Here is a 14541-nt window from a genome sequence, read left to right as displayed (position 1 = left end):
TTTCCTTGGCTGCATTCATCACTCTATAACATTCTTTTAGAGCAACCTTATTTTCTTCATGCATGGGGAATGCATAAACCTAATTGTAGCCTATTTGTTCAATTATATTATTGAAGGGTATCATGATTTTGATGTTTAAATGCTAAAAACAGACTCCTGATTTGATGACATTTTTAATTACAGAATTTAAAATATGGTTTTTTTAGTTTAATTTTGTCAACTTACTTTGTCTGAGTAGTAAGGTGTCAGGTCTGATGATAAAAGCCCACGCATGGACGACTGGATTTTTCAAGTGTTATGAAAATGGCAGATGAGGGACGAAAGCGGGGGACCGTTCATACACTTATCTGTTTAAAGCAAATTGTAATTCCATACTTAAAAAACGAATCAGATTTCCAACTGTGGAGTGTTATATATTTTTCTTTAGCTGGTAAAATCAATTGTGTTAAAATGAATGTGTTACCAAGATTATTGTATTTGTTTCAGAGTCTTCCAATTTTCTTGCCAAAGTCCTCTTTTCAGTCAACCAATAGGTTGCTGTCTTCCTTTATATGGGGTAAGCCAAGCCATTCTTTCGTAAGCCAAGAATACGAAGAGAGTTTCTTGAAAAACCTAAAAGGATGGAGGACTGGCTCTCCCAAATTTGCTATATTATTATTGGGCAGCGAATTTACAAAAAGTTATTTATTGGTTTCAGTCCCCACATATAGAATGGTGTGAAGCAGAAGCTAAATCCTGCAAATCAACATCACTGGCGGTGCTGATCACAATGAAGTCACCATTCTCACCATCACAGTTTTCCTCAAGTCCAGTTGTAATTTCAACTCTCAAAATATATAATCAGTTTAGACAGGCATTTCAACTCGGACTTTTCCTTGGAAACCCCCATATGTAATAATCATCTTTTCCCAGCTGCCAAGCTAGATGCTACTTTCAAGCAATGACAGGACTTGGGCATAGTTAAATGTAGTGACTTATTCATTGATAATATTTTTGCTAATTACAATGATCTGATTCAAAAATGTAATCTTCAAAAGTCCGATTTTTTTCATTACCTCCAGGTTTGACACTTTATTCAGGCCCACTGCTCTGTGTTTCCTCAAATGCCCTCGGAATCAGGATTGGACTTAGTTCTTAATACCCCTACACACCTCAAGGGCCTCATTTCCAAAATATATAACTTAATTATGACATTCAAAAATATATCACTAGAGAAGATCAAAACAGAATGGATAGGAGAGCTGGAATTGACATATCCGAAGACACTTGGGATAAAGCTGTTGAAAGAATAAATAGGACTTCATCTTGTGCACGACTCAATCTGATTCAGGTGAAAGTTCTCTACCGTATTCACTATAGTAAAACCAAACTGGCTAAACTATACCCAAATATAGATGAAACATGTGATCGTTGTAATGCACCTAAGGCAGATCTAACACACATGTTCTGGTCATGTACTAAACTGAGACAATTTCAATATTTTTTTTCAATATTTGAAATTTTAAACTCGGCATTTAATTTAAGAATTCAGCCTAACTCAATAATGGCTTTGTTTGGAGTGACAGGTGACGACATTCACATAACTAAAGATAAAGAAAATGCCTTGGCATTTGCAACATTAATAGCTAAAAGAAGAATTCTTTTAGAGCGGAAATCACCAATGCCACCTAAACTGTCACTATGGCTTAGTGATGTAATGTTTTTTCTAAAAACTGAAAAAAATCAAATACTTTCTCAGAGGATCAGCCAGAACATTTGACAAAACATGGGATCCTTTAATAATCTATATCGAGAAGAATGTACTCCTCTAACTTTGAGCCCTCCCACCCCCCAGGTTTCATTTTTTATTTATTTGTTTGTTTGTTGTGGGTAGAAAAGTGAAAAATGAACGCCTTTGAAGGTGCTTCTGTCACTGAATGCTTTCAATGTACCTTGTTCTGATAAAAATATAATAATAATTTAAAAAATTAATTAAAAAAATGTGCTCTATAAATACAGTTTGACTTGTTTTTTTGACATTATACATCAGACAGTGAATCTGATGTTCATGTGATTTGTTGCATTATGGCTAATTATTTCTTAATAATATCATTCCAAGAAAAAAAGATGCAACCTCAGAAATAACTGAATTAAAACACATGAAAGATGTAAGAAATACATAAAAATAATTTTTTGGGTCAAACAGTACGTTTTAATAAGATTTTTGCTAGAGGCACAAGATCCAGAACTATATTACATTTAATCATTAGCAGATGCTTTTATTAAAGTGACTTCAAAAATGAAGAACATCACAAGCAATTTATCATCCAAGAAAACAGTATATGCAGTCTGAAAAGACCAAAAATTAAATCATTAAACAAAATTCACCAAGATACTTGTTTCTACTGTTTCAAAAAGTGTTTCAATTAAATGACTAAAACATGTTGATTAAAAAGTGATTACAATGATTAAAAAGTAATGAATGGTAAGCTAATTCACAATCTTTCTGAAGAGATAAAGTTCCATTGTGAAATTACAGAATATATTTAATCAAATCATTTTTAAGTGAATTATTTTCATTGATGAATCAGCATCAGTTCTGCTTTTTCTATCTTGTATTGTTTGGCTTTGTTGAATTCATTACTTTTTACTAGTTACAAAACTCATTAACTGGTTAAATGTTTTCCCAGTGAAATCCATCACAAGATCTAAAGCCTTCTTATTTTTCGGCTCTTCTCCAGCTTTTCTCAGATCCTCCAGGTTCCTTATCCATTCATCTTTTCCCTCCTCCTTCAGTCTGGGAATCAAGAAATCCAGATGCTGAAGAGTGGAAGCGCTGTCTGCTTTTAATGCGATCTCAGACAGATTCATGATGGTCATATAAACTTCATGCAGCAAGTCAGACTTTCCTTTTCTATTATTCTCCAGAACGTTCTTCAGTTTTTCTTCTATTTCTTGTTTATTCTCAGACTCTTTCATGTTACTTTCACGTTCCTGTTTGGTATCTTCATATTTATTTGTGTGATTGGTGATTTTAGGTTTTTCACCACTGTTTTTATTCTCCTGTTCAAGCTCTTTAAATGTCATAGTGACTGTCTTTGTCACATATTTTGTTTCCTCTTTTTTGTGTTCGCTGTAATGACACTTTCCAGAACACACAGTGCAGTAGTTGTTTTTCATGACTTCACATGATTCAACTTTATCGAAAGGCACCCACCAGCAACCATGCTCATTATGACAGGTTTCCTTACAGACAGAGCAGCTGGTTGCCAAGTTGTTCTCTCGCCACAAATACCACCATGACCACACTCTTACAGGACTTATGGGGACTTTTTCTTTGAAAACTCTCTCGACTGGAAACGGAAAGTTCTCACACTTCTCAATCTTGTCTCTGTTCTGTCTGAGGGCATCCTGAATCTGTGTCAGTTCTTCAGTTTTTAACTCCTTCTCAGAGATTCGCTCCATCAGATTAGAGACACGGGCCTCAAGTTGTCTTCGCTTATTCAGAACATCTAACGTCATCTGAACACTTTTTCTGTTCTTTTCTTCCAAGAGCGTCAAGAGCCGATTAATGCTTTTCTCTCCCATTTCCCAATCTGATCTGTCGAGATGCTTATACTCTTCATCTCTTTCCTCTTTCTGTCGGTTGTTGAACAAGAAGTAAACATGTTGATTATCTTCATCTCTTCTGCAGGGTATTTCTGCTTTCTTAATGGCATTGAGAGCATCTGTTGGAGGTCCTCCGTCTGACTGCGTGAGTAGAAACATTATGTTGTTCTCTATATCTCTACCAAACAGAGACAGAACTGAGTGAATTATGTAAAACTCTTTTCCAGAGAGTCGATTCTGAGACTCCTTCATCACAAAACACACTGCATCAATATAAAGAATCCCATCCTCAACTGAAAATAATCTGCTCAGAGTCTCAGCAATCTGTCCATCTTTCTCGTATCCTTCAGTATCTGCGTATCCTGGAGTGTCAATGATGGTCAGAGATGTTGGGTTTTCTTCGACAAACACCTCATAAACAGTGATCTCTGATGTCTGGGACTGTGATTGATCTTCATGTTTTTCTTCTTCTGTGATTTGATAAAACTCTTGATCCTCAAACTTCACTCCCAGTAAGTGGTTGATCATGGTGTTGATGAGGGTGGTTTTCCCAGCGCCGGTTTCTCCCATCATCAGTATGACTTTGTTCTGCTTGTTTCTGTCTCTTCTTCCATATGTCCATTGTCTGACCTTTCTATCCATCCCATCAAAATATTTTCTTTCTGTGTTCAGTTGGTAAAGTGCTGGAGGACCTGCTTTTGTTAGAGTGGCATCATAACGTGATCTGCTAAAGAGAAAATTGATTTAGCATCAACATTATTATTTCAATCAGCTATTTATTAGCATATACAGTGCCTATTTGAGGGCAGTTGTTTATGACTTTTAATGGTATTTTTTCAACAGCTTTTCAAATGAATAAATCAATACATATTAAGCAAGGTTTGAAATGAGCTTTTTCACTTAGCCATAGGCCAAGAAGGTTATGGGCCAGAGTGGGAGAACTATGATGTCACTTTGTAGGGGAAAACCCAGAAGCGAGTTATTTTATCACGTCCGGTTCCATCGTCCCAGAGCCAATGGGTATTTTGAATGGGATCTTGGTTAAATCCCTAAAATAAGGTCCGTGGTTCACACAGGCTCAAGATACTTTCACGTTTTATTCTACGACATAAAACACACCAGTTACACCACACTCGTGATTTTTTTAAACTGTTATGTTTCTTAAAAAAGACGGTTGCTAACAAGTTGCTAAATGGGACTACAGACGCTGTCGGAGACATTAAATGTCATCACGCCGAACAGTTTATCAATTTACAGTATTTTCCAATTAATTGTAGAATAACCAATGAATAATTTCCCGCATTTCATATTGTTGTTCGACAATGTTTTTTTTGCTTTGCCCCGAAATGCGACATGACTTCGGATGGAAGAAGCTCGTTTTATCGCTTTCCTACTGATGGAGACTCTGGGTTTAGACCTATGGCTCGGACCATAAGGTAAACTCATATTACGATTAATCCATGTAAACACCACATTACCAGCTTTACATGGTGAAAGTGAAACTTTAATGATGCATAGTGCTTAAAGCCACGTTAAAATTAAATGTTTACGGCTACATGAAGCTGTTAGAAAGCATATAGATTGAGGATTTCCTAGAAGCAAGGATAAAATAACATTTTGTGTACCAATCCTAACAAAATGAGAGCTGAAATGTGGTACATTGTTCACTAAAATGCAGAGGTGGGGGACTCGAGTCACATGACTTGACTCGAGTCGCAAATTTAAGGACTTGTGACTTGCTTGACTAAATAAAGCAAATGACTCGACTTGGACTTGAGATCCAGTGACTTGAGACTTGACCTTCATGACTCGGCAGGACTTGACTTTATAACAACTCTAATTATTATTATAAATCATTAAGACATAATTTGGTAAACAAAACGCAAGCCACTGAACCAGCGTCAGAAGTGATGAGAGACTGCGAAGTTCATGACACTGTGCACGAGCGCAGGAATACAGCGTGCCAAATACAGGGAGCAAGAGAATCTCACGGTGTTTGGATTAACACTTCGAAACTGTATGCATTTGCAAAGCCAGGACGTCACCCCTTCATAAAGGAAAGGTATGCAAACGTGTTCGTTAGTTGAAAACAGCATTGGTCTTAAATTCAGTTTAGGTCTGTCATTAAATTAAAGTGATTATAAATTATTAATCTCGTGTTTATAATTAACGATGTCAAACTTTAATTTCGCTGGCGTTTGCCTCTCAAAACAGTGCTTTAGTGTCGAGTAACTTATCCCTTTGTTATACCACGGAAACCACAGTGTTTTATCAATTAGTGATATTTCTCTTGAACCCAAAATCCAAGACATGTTGTCAAAATGGCCCTAGTGTGAGTTTTTATATTTATAACATACGATATTTAGTAATATTTTCAGCGCGGCTGCCAACAGTTACGCGCGTCTCTAAGCAACACACTGAACACTGAACGAATCCAGGGATTTGAAAGAATCGGTTGAGTGATTCAGCGGCCCATTCTTGCTTTCTTGCATGTTTTGAATGAATCGGTTCAGTGAACACTTCTGTGATAAAGCTGTGATTTATCACCACTTACTGACGGCATTGTCAATGTCATAGAGTTGGTCTATCAGTTAATTTCATATTTCTATATTCAATTTTTTTAATTAATTATTTTTTCTACAGAACAAACAGAAAAGAAAAACAAAACAAAAAGCTTAAGCAGACCTTAAATGCACAGCTGTCAATTTAGTTCTTATTAAGATAAAATCAAAGAAATGGATAAGCTACAGGGGAAGATACATAAACATTAACAGCAATAGGCTTCTTGTTTTGAGCCATGATGACAATAGTTATCAAGAACAATGTAGGCAATCATGCAAAGTGAAAGAAACAGTCCAAATAGGGTGTCTATATCCGATGAAAAATTTTGGGTCCATTTTATTTCTGATATAAGGGGTGATTTGTAGTCAGCATATTATTTAAAATTGAATAGCATGTTTTGTTACACACTGAAATTCTTTAGCGTGCTCCCAGACTGAATCCCAGTCTTCACTGGAGATATTTAATGCGAAATCATTTTCAAACATCTATTATCTTTGTCTCCTAGGATGATCAAACTCAATATAACATAAATATGAGAGACATTTTTATCAATATTTTCTCAATTACAGACTTATCGGTATACAAAGTAGTATTTTGCCTATTTTAAAAATGTTATATTTAAAACATTTTTATTTAAAATGTTTAATTAAAAAAGTAAATTTCTGAGGAAAAGTTAATAAGGTCGTGTGGCAAAAATATATTTGTTCCTGTTTGATACTGTGACTTGACTTGACTCTTATCAGGACTCGACTTGACTTGCTTGAGGTGAGGCACTGACTTGACTTGCTTGATTTGTTTGTACTGTGACTTGAGACTTGATGGTAGGGACTTGGGACTTGAACGTGTGACTTGCCCCCACATCTGCTGAAATGTTTAATATTAACATATCCAAAAACTCACTCACTCTACTGTTTAAAAAGTTAAAAGATTAAATACAAGGCGATACGTTTGAATTCATATTAATCAAGGATTTATTGACTTTTAATGCACCTTATTTTGAAATGTACAGAAATACATGCTTTAAATGTCCTTTAGTTAAGATTATTTCATTTATTCACTATACTATTTATTGCTAATTTCTCATTTCAGTTTTAGTTTGGCTCTAGTTTTGTATTTATTCTAGTTTATATGAAAAGGTTCATGTAGCGTGGATTAAAATTCATATACAGAGTAAATACGTTTCACTGAACATGTTAAAAATAAGTTTGAGAAAGTTGTCGGGAGCGCGGTGGTGGTGACGCTGAAGACGAGCGACTGTGGTGCTGTAGTTCGTTTATAGCCTAAGTTTAGCTTTTTAGTTCAGGCACTTTTATCTCGGCTTCAAAATTCATCAAAGTTATATTATTTTGTGAAGATTATCTTGATGGACAAAACGTGTAAGTTTCATGAACTTTGATTGAACACAGAGCTTATTTTGTGCGATAATCCAAAAGCCTATGGAAAAATCCCATTGACTTTGTCGAGGAACCAGTTTCATGCTAACAGCCGATCCACCTACAAAGTGTCGTCATAGTTCCCCCACTCTATTAAGAACTTCTACAAGTCAAAAAAAAAAAAAAAAAACACCAAGAATATCAAAATATCACAGCTTGAATTTATATATATTTAAGCATATTTATTCTTAAATCTGATTCTGAAACATTGAATGGCTTTCAGTTTTACAACAGTCAGTTATAGTTTGTAAATACCATTAAAATAAAAGAGATCAATAACAAAATGTTCTGTGACTTAACTTATAAAACACCATTTATTTTGTCTGTAATTTCCAAATATAGTTTGATCCTAAATGTGTGTTTAATGGCAACATGTTGAAGACTAGTGGACAGTAGAGGTCTTCACGGGTCCGAAAATTCGTGCTGCACGGAACCGACTCGGACCCGTATTTTATTTGAAAGTGGGGACTGAACCCGTGCAGACCCGAGAAATGCCTTAAATGTACTGCCCGGAACCGACCATTATTCGAAAGTTGGACCCGAACCCGGCTGTGAAGACACAGACCCGACTGCACCCGTCCCGATTGGCACATGATGCACAGCAAATGCTATTAAAGGAACACTCCACTTTTTTTTGGAAATAGGCTCATTCTCCAACTCCCCCAGAGTTAATAAGTTGAGTTTTATCATCATCAACAATCCATTCAGCTGATCTCTGGATCTGGCGATAGCACTTTTAGCATAGCTTAGCATAGATCATTGAATCTGATTAGACCACTAGCATCGCGTTCAAAAATGACCAAAGAGTTTCGATAGTTTTCCTATTTAAAGCTTGACTCTTCTGTAGTTATATCGTGTACTAAGACCGGCGGAAAATGAAAAGTTGCGGTTTTCTAGGCTGATATGATTAAGAACTATACTCTCATCCGGCGTAATAATCAAGGAACTTTGCTGCCGTACCATGGCCGCAGCAGGTGCAGTGATATTACGCAGCGCCTGAAAGTAGTCCCCAGCTAGGTACCTGGTTATAATATAGCTGGGGACTACTTTCAGGCGCCACGTATCACTGCGCCATGGCACGGCAGCAAAGTTCCTTGATTATTACGCCGGAATGAGAGTATAGTTCCTAGCCAAATCGGCCTAGAAAACCGCAACTTTTCATTTTCTGCCGGTCTTAGTACACGATATAACTACAGAAGAGTCAAGTTTTAAATAGGACAAATATGGAAACTCTTTGGTCATTTTTGAACGCGATGCTACTGGTCTAATCGGATTCAATGATCTATGCTAAATATATATGTAATTTTTAACATTAATGAATAACTGGCATACTTTACGTTATAATTTGTCTTTCCTGGTGTATAAGACAAATAGTAAATATTTTAGAAGTTTTACACATCTCTTTTCGAGGGACAGCTCAATATCACTAAAGTTAAATGCCTACCATAATATCAGTCCATATGACACAATGCTCTGCTCTGCTCTAGAAGACTTTGGATGTAGTGCAAAATGTGGACTGTTTTTATGGTGCCTTTCTATTGGCCCTTCAGAAATCATTCTAATATGCTGATCTGCTGCTCAAGAAACATTCCTGATTATTATCAATGTTGAAAACAGTTGTGCTGCTTCATATTTTTGTAGAGAATGTGATGTATTACCATTCAGTCTAGGGCAGGGATGGGCAACTGGCGACCCGCAGTGTCTTTTAGTACGGCCCGCTGGATCATATTAGACTTGGATGATAAATTTTAAACCATTTGGAATAGTCACGTAAAGATTGCTTTCAGTTTATGACGTTAATACTATCTCCAATCAGGAGAGGTGGCTAGTTTCCACCCGCTCCCCGTATTAATTTCAGCGTAGTAGGGCGTGCACTCTAAACATTTACTAACATTAGCAAATAAATGAAAAACTGACCATGAAAGCAGTATTTTCCAGTCAAGATGGTAAACAGATGATCTTTTTACCAAGTTCAAGGGGATACCCATATGTTTGGAAATCTGTAATTTTATTTAAAATCGCCATCATACCACTGCAAACAACGGGGATGCCAGAGTTGCACTTGCCTCAAATTTTAAAGGTAAATTGCATAGTCAACAAAACCTTTTTGCTAAATGCATGACAGAAATGTTTGCACTGAACTATGTTCTTAGGGTTTTCCGCGGGTCGTTAAAAAGTCTTCAGTTTAATTGTTTAAATTTAAGGCCATGAAAACTCTTGGTACATAAAGTCTTAATTATTAGCGGTCTTAAATTTGGGGACGGAAAGACAAGAATTGCTATATAGATTAATATGACGATTAAACTTAAAAAGGCTACGATTTCACTGAATAAACTTGAGCGCTGCAGTTTCAAAGTCGGGCGCTGCTGCTTTGTGTCCAGCTGTTACCGAGGAAACCGCTATATTTCTGCTGTTCTGAAAGTGAATCCTGCTGGCAGAGAACGAATTTGCTTTTTCAATAAGCCCGCGTCTGCTATTTTTGCTACATATTTGTTAAATTTGAACCGATGGATCGACAAGAAGCTAATGCATGATAAAAATATAAACAATTAAGACACTAAGATATATTTGTTATATAAAATATAATAATTGGTTGATAATAATTGTTTAAATTAATATAATAAATACTTTTGACTCATCCCTTTTCTTAAAAAATGTTTAAAGGCTGAAATGTGAAGTGCAGGTCTTAAAAAGGTCTTTAAATGTCTTAAATTTGATATGTCGCTTTGATTCATAATTACAGTGTATACGTTTTTCTTCATTTACCCTCAAAAATTGGAAGTGAAATGTGACAACATGCCCCATAGGTGGGGCACGTTGTAACATGACCATTTGACAGCTTAAAATGTTATCAATAAAATGTTTGTCAATAAAATAAAATAATTATTTATTTTAAATAAAATAATGCCGTTTTTTTTTTAATAATAAAAAAATAATCAGATTTTTGAGTTTGACAATGAACATATTGCAACCATGCCTGGGACAGCCCATATAAAAGAGCCAAAATGCTTTACATATCTTGAAATAATAAATTCTGAACATACAATAGCACAGCAGGGCACATTGTAACGCGGTGTTACAACGTAGCCCATCTGCGCAACTGGAATTTAAAACCGGTTAGTGTCTTCTGCTAGTTATTGAAGCATTAAAAAAATAATCTAAACTGATAAATAACAGATTGAAGATGAAAATAATAGCAGATTTGTGTCATTTTAAAATAGTAATAAAAAGCCAGAAATATAATTCTACTATGGTAAAATAAATGTTCAGCAATATCTTCAAAATACTTTTGAATTTTGGTGCACTTTTTTTCTCTCTATAATGTTGATATGGTAACTAGTAAATTTGGTTATGCTAGCATGTGTGGAAATATTTAAACCACGTGTGTTACAACTAACCTCGCGTTACTTTGTGCCCCGTGCTCCCCTACTTAAGTACATTTTAAATCTCTCTTATATTTAAGTTTTGAAATGCAGAATTCACTCAGCATAAACTTCGACAATATACAGGTCTCAATAAATTAGAATGTCGTGGAAAAGTTCATTTATTTCAGTAATTTAACTCAAATTGTGAAACTCGTGTATTAAATAAATTCAATGCACACAGACTGAAGTGGTTTAAGTCTTTGGTTCTTTTAATTGTGATGATTTTGGCTCACATTTAACATAAACCCACCAATTCACTCTCAACAAATTAGAATACTTCATAAAATCAAAACACCTGCAAAGGTTTCCTGAGCCTTCAAAACAGTCTCTCAGTTTGGTTCACTAGGTAGTGATGGAAAAATGAAGCTTTGCGAAGCACCGAGGCTTCCCCTCAACTGTATCATAAAAAGGTTCATTACTCTAAGCTTTTCAAGACGATGCACACTAACGACATCTTGTGGTCAAAAGGTGGAAAAAGCTGCATTTGCGTCCCAGACGACCCAGCCATTTTTGGATTGTTTCAGATAATAAATCAGTTTGTGCTATGAAAATAAAGCAAAGTAAGCATTCACTCTATATAAATAGGTCTTTTACATGCCAGTCATTGTTTTATACAATATATGAATAAATGAGTCTGTGAATTTGTGGGGGAAAAAAAAAAATAGGCAACAATATATGATATGCATATATGATCAAAATAAAAGAAGTGATTGTGAAGCGGGAATTAATACAAAATGAACATGCACAAAACTACACGTACAAATATTTATTTGTATTATGATTTATTCGTATCAAAGTAGTGAGTGACACTTCAAACTGTGCAAGTGGTTCGTGCTATTTGAAACAATACAAAGCAGTCACGTGGTTGTGTGCGAAAACGAAGCTTCGGACATCACAGATCACGTGGTTTTGGCAAAATGAATCAAGCTCCAGTACAGTGCTTCACTGAGCCAGAGCGTGATAAATTCACTTGAATGTTTGACTCAAATGGGCAGCGCGTGCCATTCGTCTGGGCCGATGGAGGCATATAGGCTACGTACACTTACTATAATTCATTCTTTATATACATTTACACAATGGGCCGGCCCACATTGTACAGTGGCCCACCAGGAAAATTCCCGGCGATCCAGATGGCCAGTCCGCCACTGTTTTGTAGTAACACGACTGTCTGTATAATGTGTCAAAAACGTATTACACCCGTAAGGAGAAAGAGAAGCACTGGGGTGAAATCGCCTCAGTTTTGGACATATCGGATGAGTGCAGAAAGCTGCTAGCATGCTAGCTAACATATGTAAACATCACTGAAATATCTATGACTATGACGTTGTGTGAGATCACGTGAATCGCTCGCTCCGGCATGATAATCTTAATAATATCTCGTCAGTCCCTTTTAAACATTCTCTCATGTTGTGTATGGGGAACGCATCCAATCACGCTGTGCTATGAGCAGATTCAGAACAACCTGCTCTGCGAGCCCAGTCTAGGAGCACTTAAGATAAATGCCAGGATGGCGACCACCAGGAGGAGGCCATTTCCTGGTGTGTGGGCTCTCACACCCATAGGGCATTGCAAACCCTCTGAGGCATAAGCCAGGGCTATGGCATCTACTATCATGCGAGAAAGTCTCTGCTTTGTAGCTGGCAGCCCTTTAGAGCAGCCTCCAAAGCAAACATAGAGCTGCTCTGATTTTCTGAATAGACTAGAGTGCTTGAAGTACACTCTAAGAGCCTTGACTGGGCAGAGTAAATTAGAATCCTGCTCACCGTCTGCAGCGGGGAGTGCCAGGAGGGTGAAAACCTGGCCTTTTTGCCTGAGGACAACTTTACAGTCATTAGGTCCAAACTCAAGACAGGACGCACTGACTGACAGTGCCTGCAAGTCACCCACTCGCTTAACTGACACTAATGCCAATAGCAGGGCGGGAGGGCCCCGTAGGGCCCTTAGAACTATTGACAAGTCCCAAGTCGGCACAGTTTGAGGGCGAGGAGGATTCAATCTCCAGGCGTCCTTCAAGAACTGGTCTTCTTAATGATCAGATCATGTCTGCCGATCGATTGGCCAGCTTCGAGGGAATGATTCACTGTGATAACTGGCACATAAACTTTGAGTGTTGAAGGGGCGTGCCCGTTAACCAACAACTCTTGTAAAAAGGCTAGCATGTGGGACACGTCACATGAGATCGGGTCCAGGCTTGTGCGGAACACCAGTCATGAAAGACTGACCATTTAAGGGCGTAAAGACGTCTTGTAGATGGTGCTCTAGCCTATAAAATGGTGCTGCTCACTCTCACTGGGAGCTGCAAAGGCTCCCATTGAGGCTCAAAACATGAATGCTCCACAGCTCCGGCTGGGGATGCCAAATCATGCCCGTCGCCTGTGAGAGAAGGTCGTTCCTCAATGCTATCAGCCATGGGGCTGCTGTTGACCGCTGTACCAGCTCGGGGAACCACACCTGATGGAGAATGCTCATTTCTCCTGGTTCTCCAGCGTGTTTACACACAGACCGTCAAGAGCAGGCCTTTCAAAAAGACAACAATAACAAAAAAAAAAGTCCAAAATATGTATAAATATATAATGAAAACTAAAGTAAATCAAACAATATTTTATCAGAGAATGGGCCTATTAATCGGGTTTCTGAAGGGAGAGTGTGGCGATTGATGTTTGAGGAAAGAGTTAATGCACGCATTTAAAGTCAGGAAGAGTGGAGAGCATGGAGAAAGACTAAATTCTTCAGAGTCAGAGTCACAGACGGGATTAACAACTCACAGGTTCAAACTTGCGATTCTCTGTATCCACTAATGCCTAGTTTTCCCAAATTGTTCAGGCGTGTCGCAGGCGTTGTCAAGGTTTCAACTCGTTCACTTGCTCTTAATCCTGGCGCATACATGCATCATTATTCCACAAAGCAGACATCCAGACTTTGTCCATAACAAATAATAATCCAAAAGAGCGTCTTCACGACTCGCTGAAACAACGGCCTCCTTTTCCCTCTGACTTCCCAGACGCTGATTCAGAATCCCCAAACCAGGCTCTCACTTCTGCTGCACTGCTCTTTCCTTTCTTCCTCTTCCTTTTGTCGGTAACACACCTGAACCCCGCCTCTTTCGTTTCCATATTTAGTTTTCCATTCATAATTTCCCTTGTGTTTTATTTAATTTAATTTAATATTTAATTAAACATTGTAGCAGGCTGCTACACTATGATCGTCCCCAGATAGACAACTTACTGTTTAGGTGACAATTGATTCTTGAGCAGGTTGATTCTCTACCCGAAGCGCTCTAGGTGGCTGAGCAACAGCATCCTGTGAGTGGCTAACTCCCGTTTGGATCTGGCCAGAACCAGCCAATTATCAAGGTAGTTCAAAATGCGGATTCTATGCACTTCATAAAAGTGCGAGGGGCCAGAGTCTGTCCAAACGGTAGGACTGCATATTGATAGGCCACTCCCTCGAACGCGAATCTCAAGAAAGGTCTGTGGCGGGGGGCTATGTAAATGTGAAAGTATGCATCTTTCAGATCCATGGTCAGAAACCAG

General features: G+C 37.6%; 3 protein-coding genes across 11 annotated transcripts in view; 2 read left to right on the top strand and 1 right to left on the bottom strand.

The window, feature by feature from the left end:
- Window positions 1–14541, top strand: part of LOC131536645 (gastrula zinc finger protein XlCGF57.1-like) — a 68341-nt gene that overhangs the window by 17149 nt on the left and 36651 nt on the right. The window lies entirely within an intron of this gene.
- LOC131536648 (interferon-inducible GTPase 5-like) overlaps window positions 1–14541 on the top strand; it is a 128916-nt gene that overhangs the window by 102306 nt on the left and 12069 nt on the right. The gene's annotated exons all lie outside the window — the stretch shown is intronic.
- LOC131536051 (uncharacterized) lies at window positions 2620–13418 on the bottom strand. The gene is made up of 3 exons (XM_058768691.1): window positions 13293–13418; window positions 12471–12880; window positions 2620–4312 (listed from the first exon to the last, which is right to left on the bottom strand). The coding sequence occupies exons 1-3, from the start codon at window positions 13416–13418 to the stop codon at window positions 2620–2622; spliced, it is 2229 nt and encodes a 742-aa protein (XP_058624674.1).

The sequence above is a fragment of the Onychostoma macrolepis genome, chromosome 03 (genome assembly GCF_012432095.1).
Source record: "Onychostoma macrolepis isolate SWU-2019 chromosome 03, ASM1243209v1, whole genome shotgun sequence".
Classification (NCBI taxonomy): Eukaryota; Metazoa; Chordata; class Actinopteri; order Cypriniformes; family Cyprinidae; genus Onychostoma; species Onychostoma macrolepis.
This window is presented reverse-complemented; position numbering and strand designations above follow the sequence as displayed.

What these genes read in the sequence shown, in the direction of transcription:
- LOC131536051 (XM_058768691.1), bottom strand. Translation starts at nt 13,418, where the DNA reads ATGGCTGATAGCATTGAGGAACGACCTTCTCTCACAGGCGACGGGCAT. An exon ending in CTTTGCAGCTCCCAGTGAGA is followed by an intron (nt 12,881 to 13,292) that starts GTGAGCAGCACC and finishes GGTGACTTGCAG; the next exon opens with GCACTGTCAGTCAGTGCGTC. An exon ending in AGACTGGGCTCGCAGAGCAG is followed by an intron (nt 4,313 to 12,470) that starts GTTGTTCTGAAT and finishes TCTCTTTAGCAG; the next exon opens with ATCACGTTATGATGCCACTC.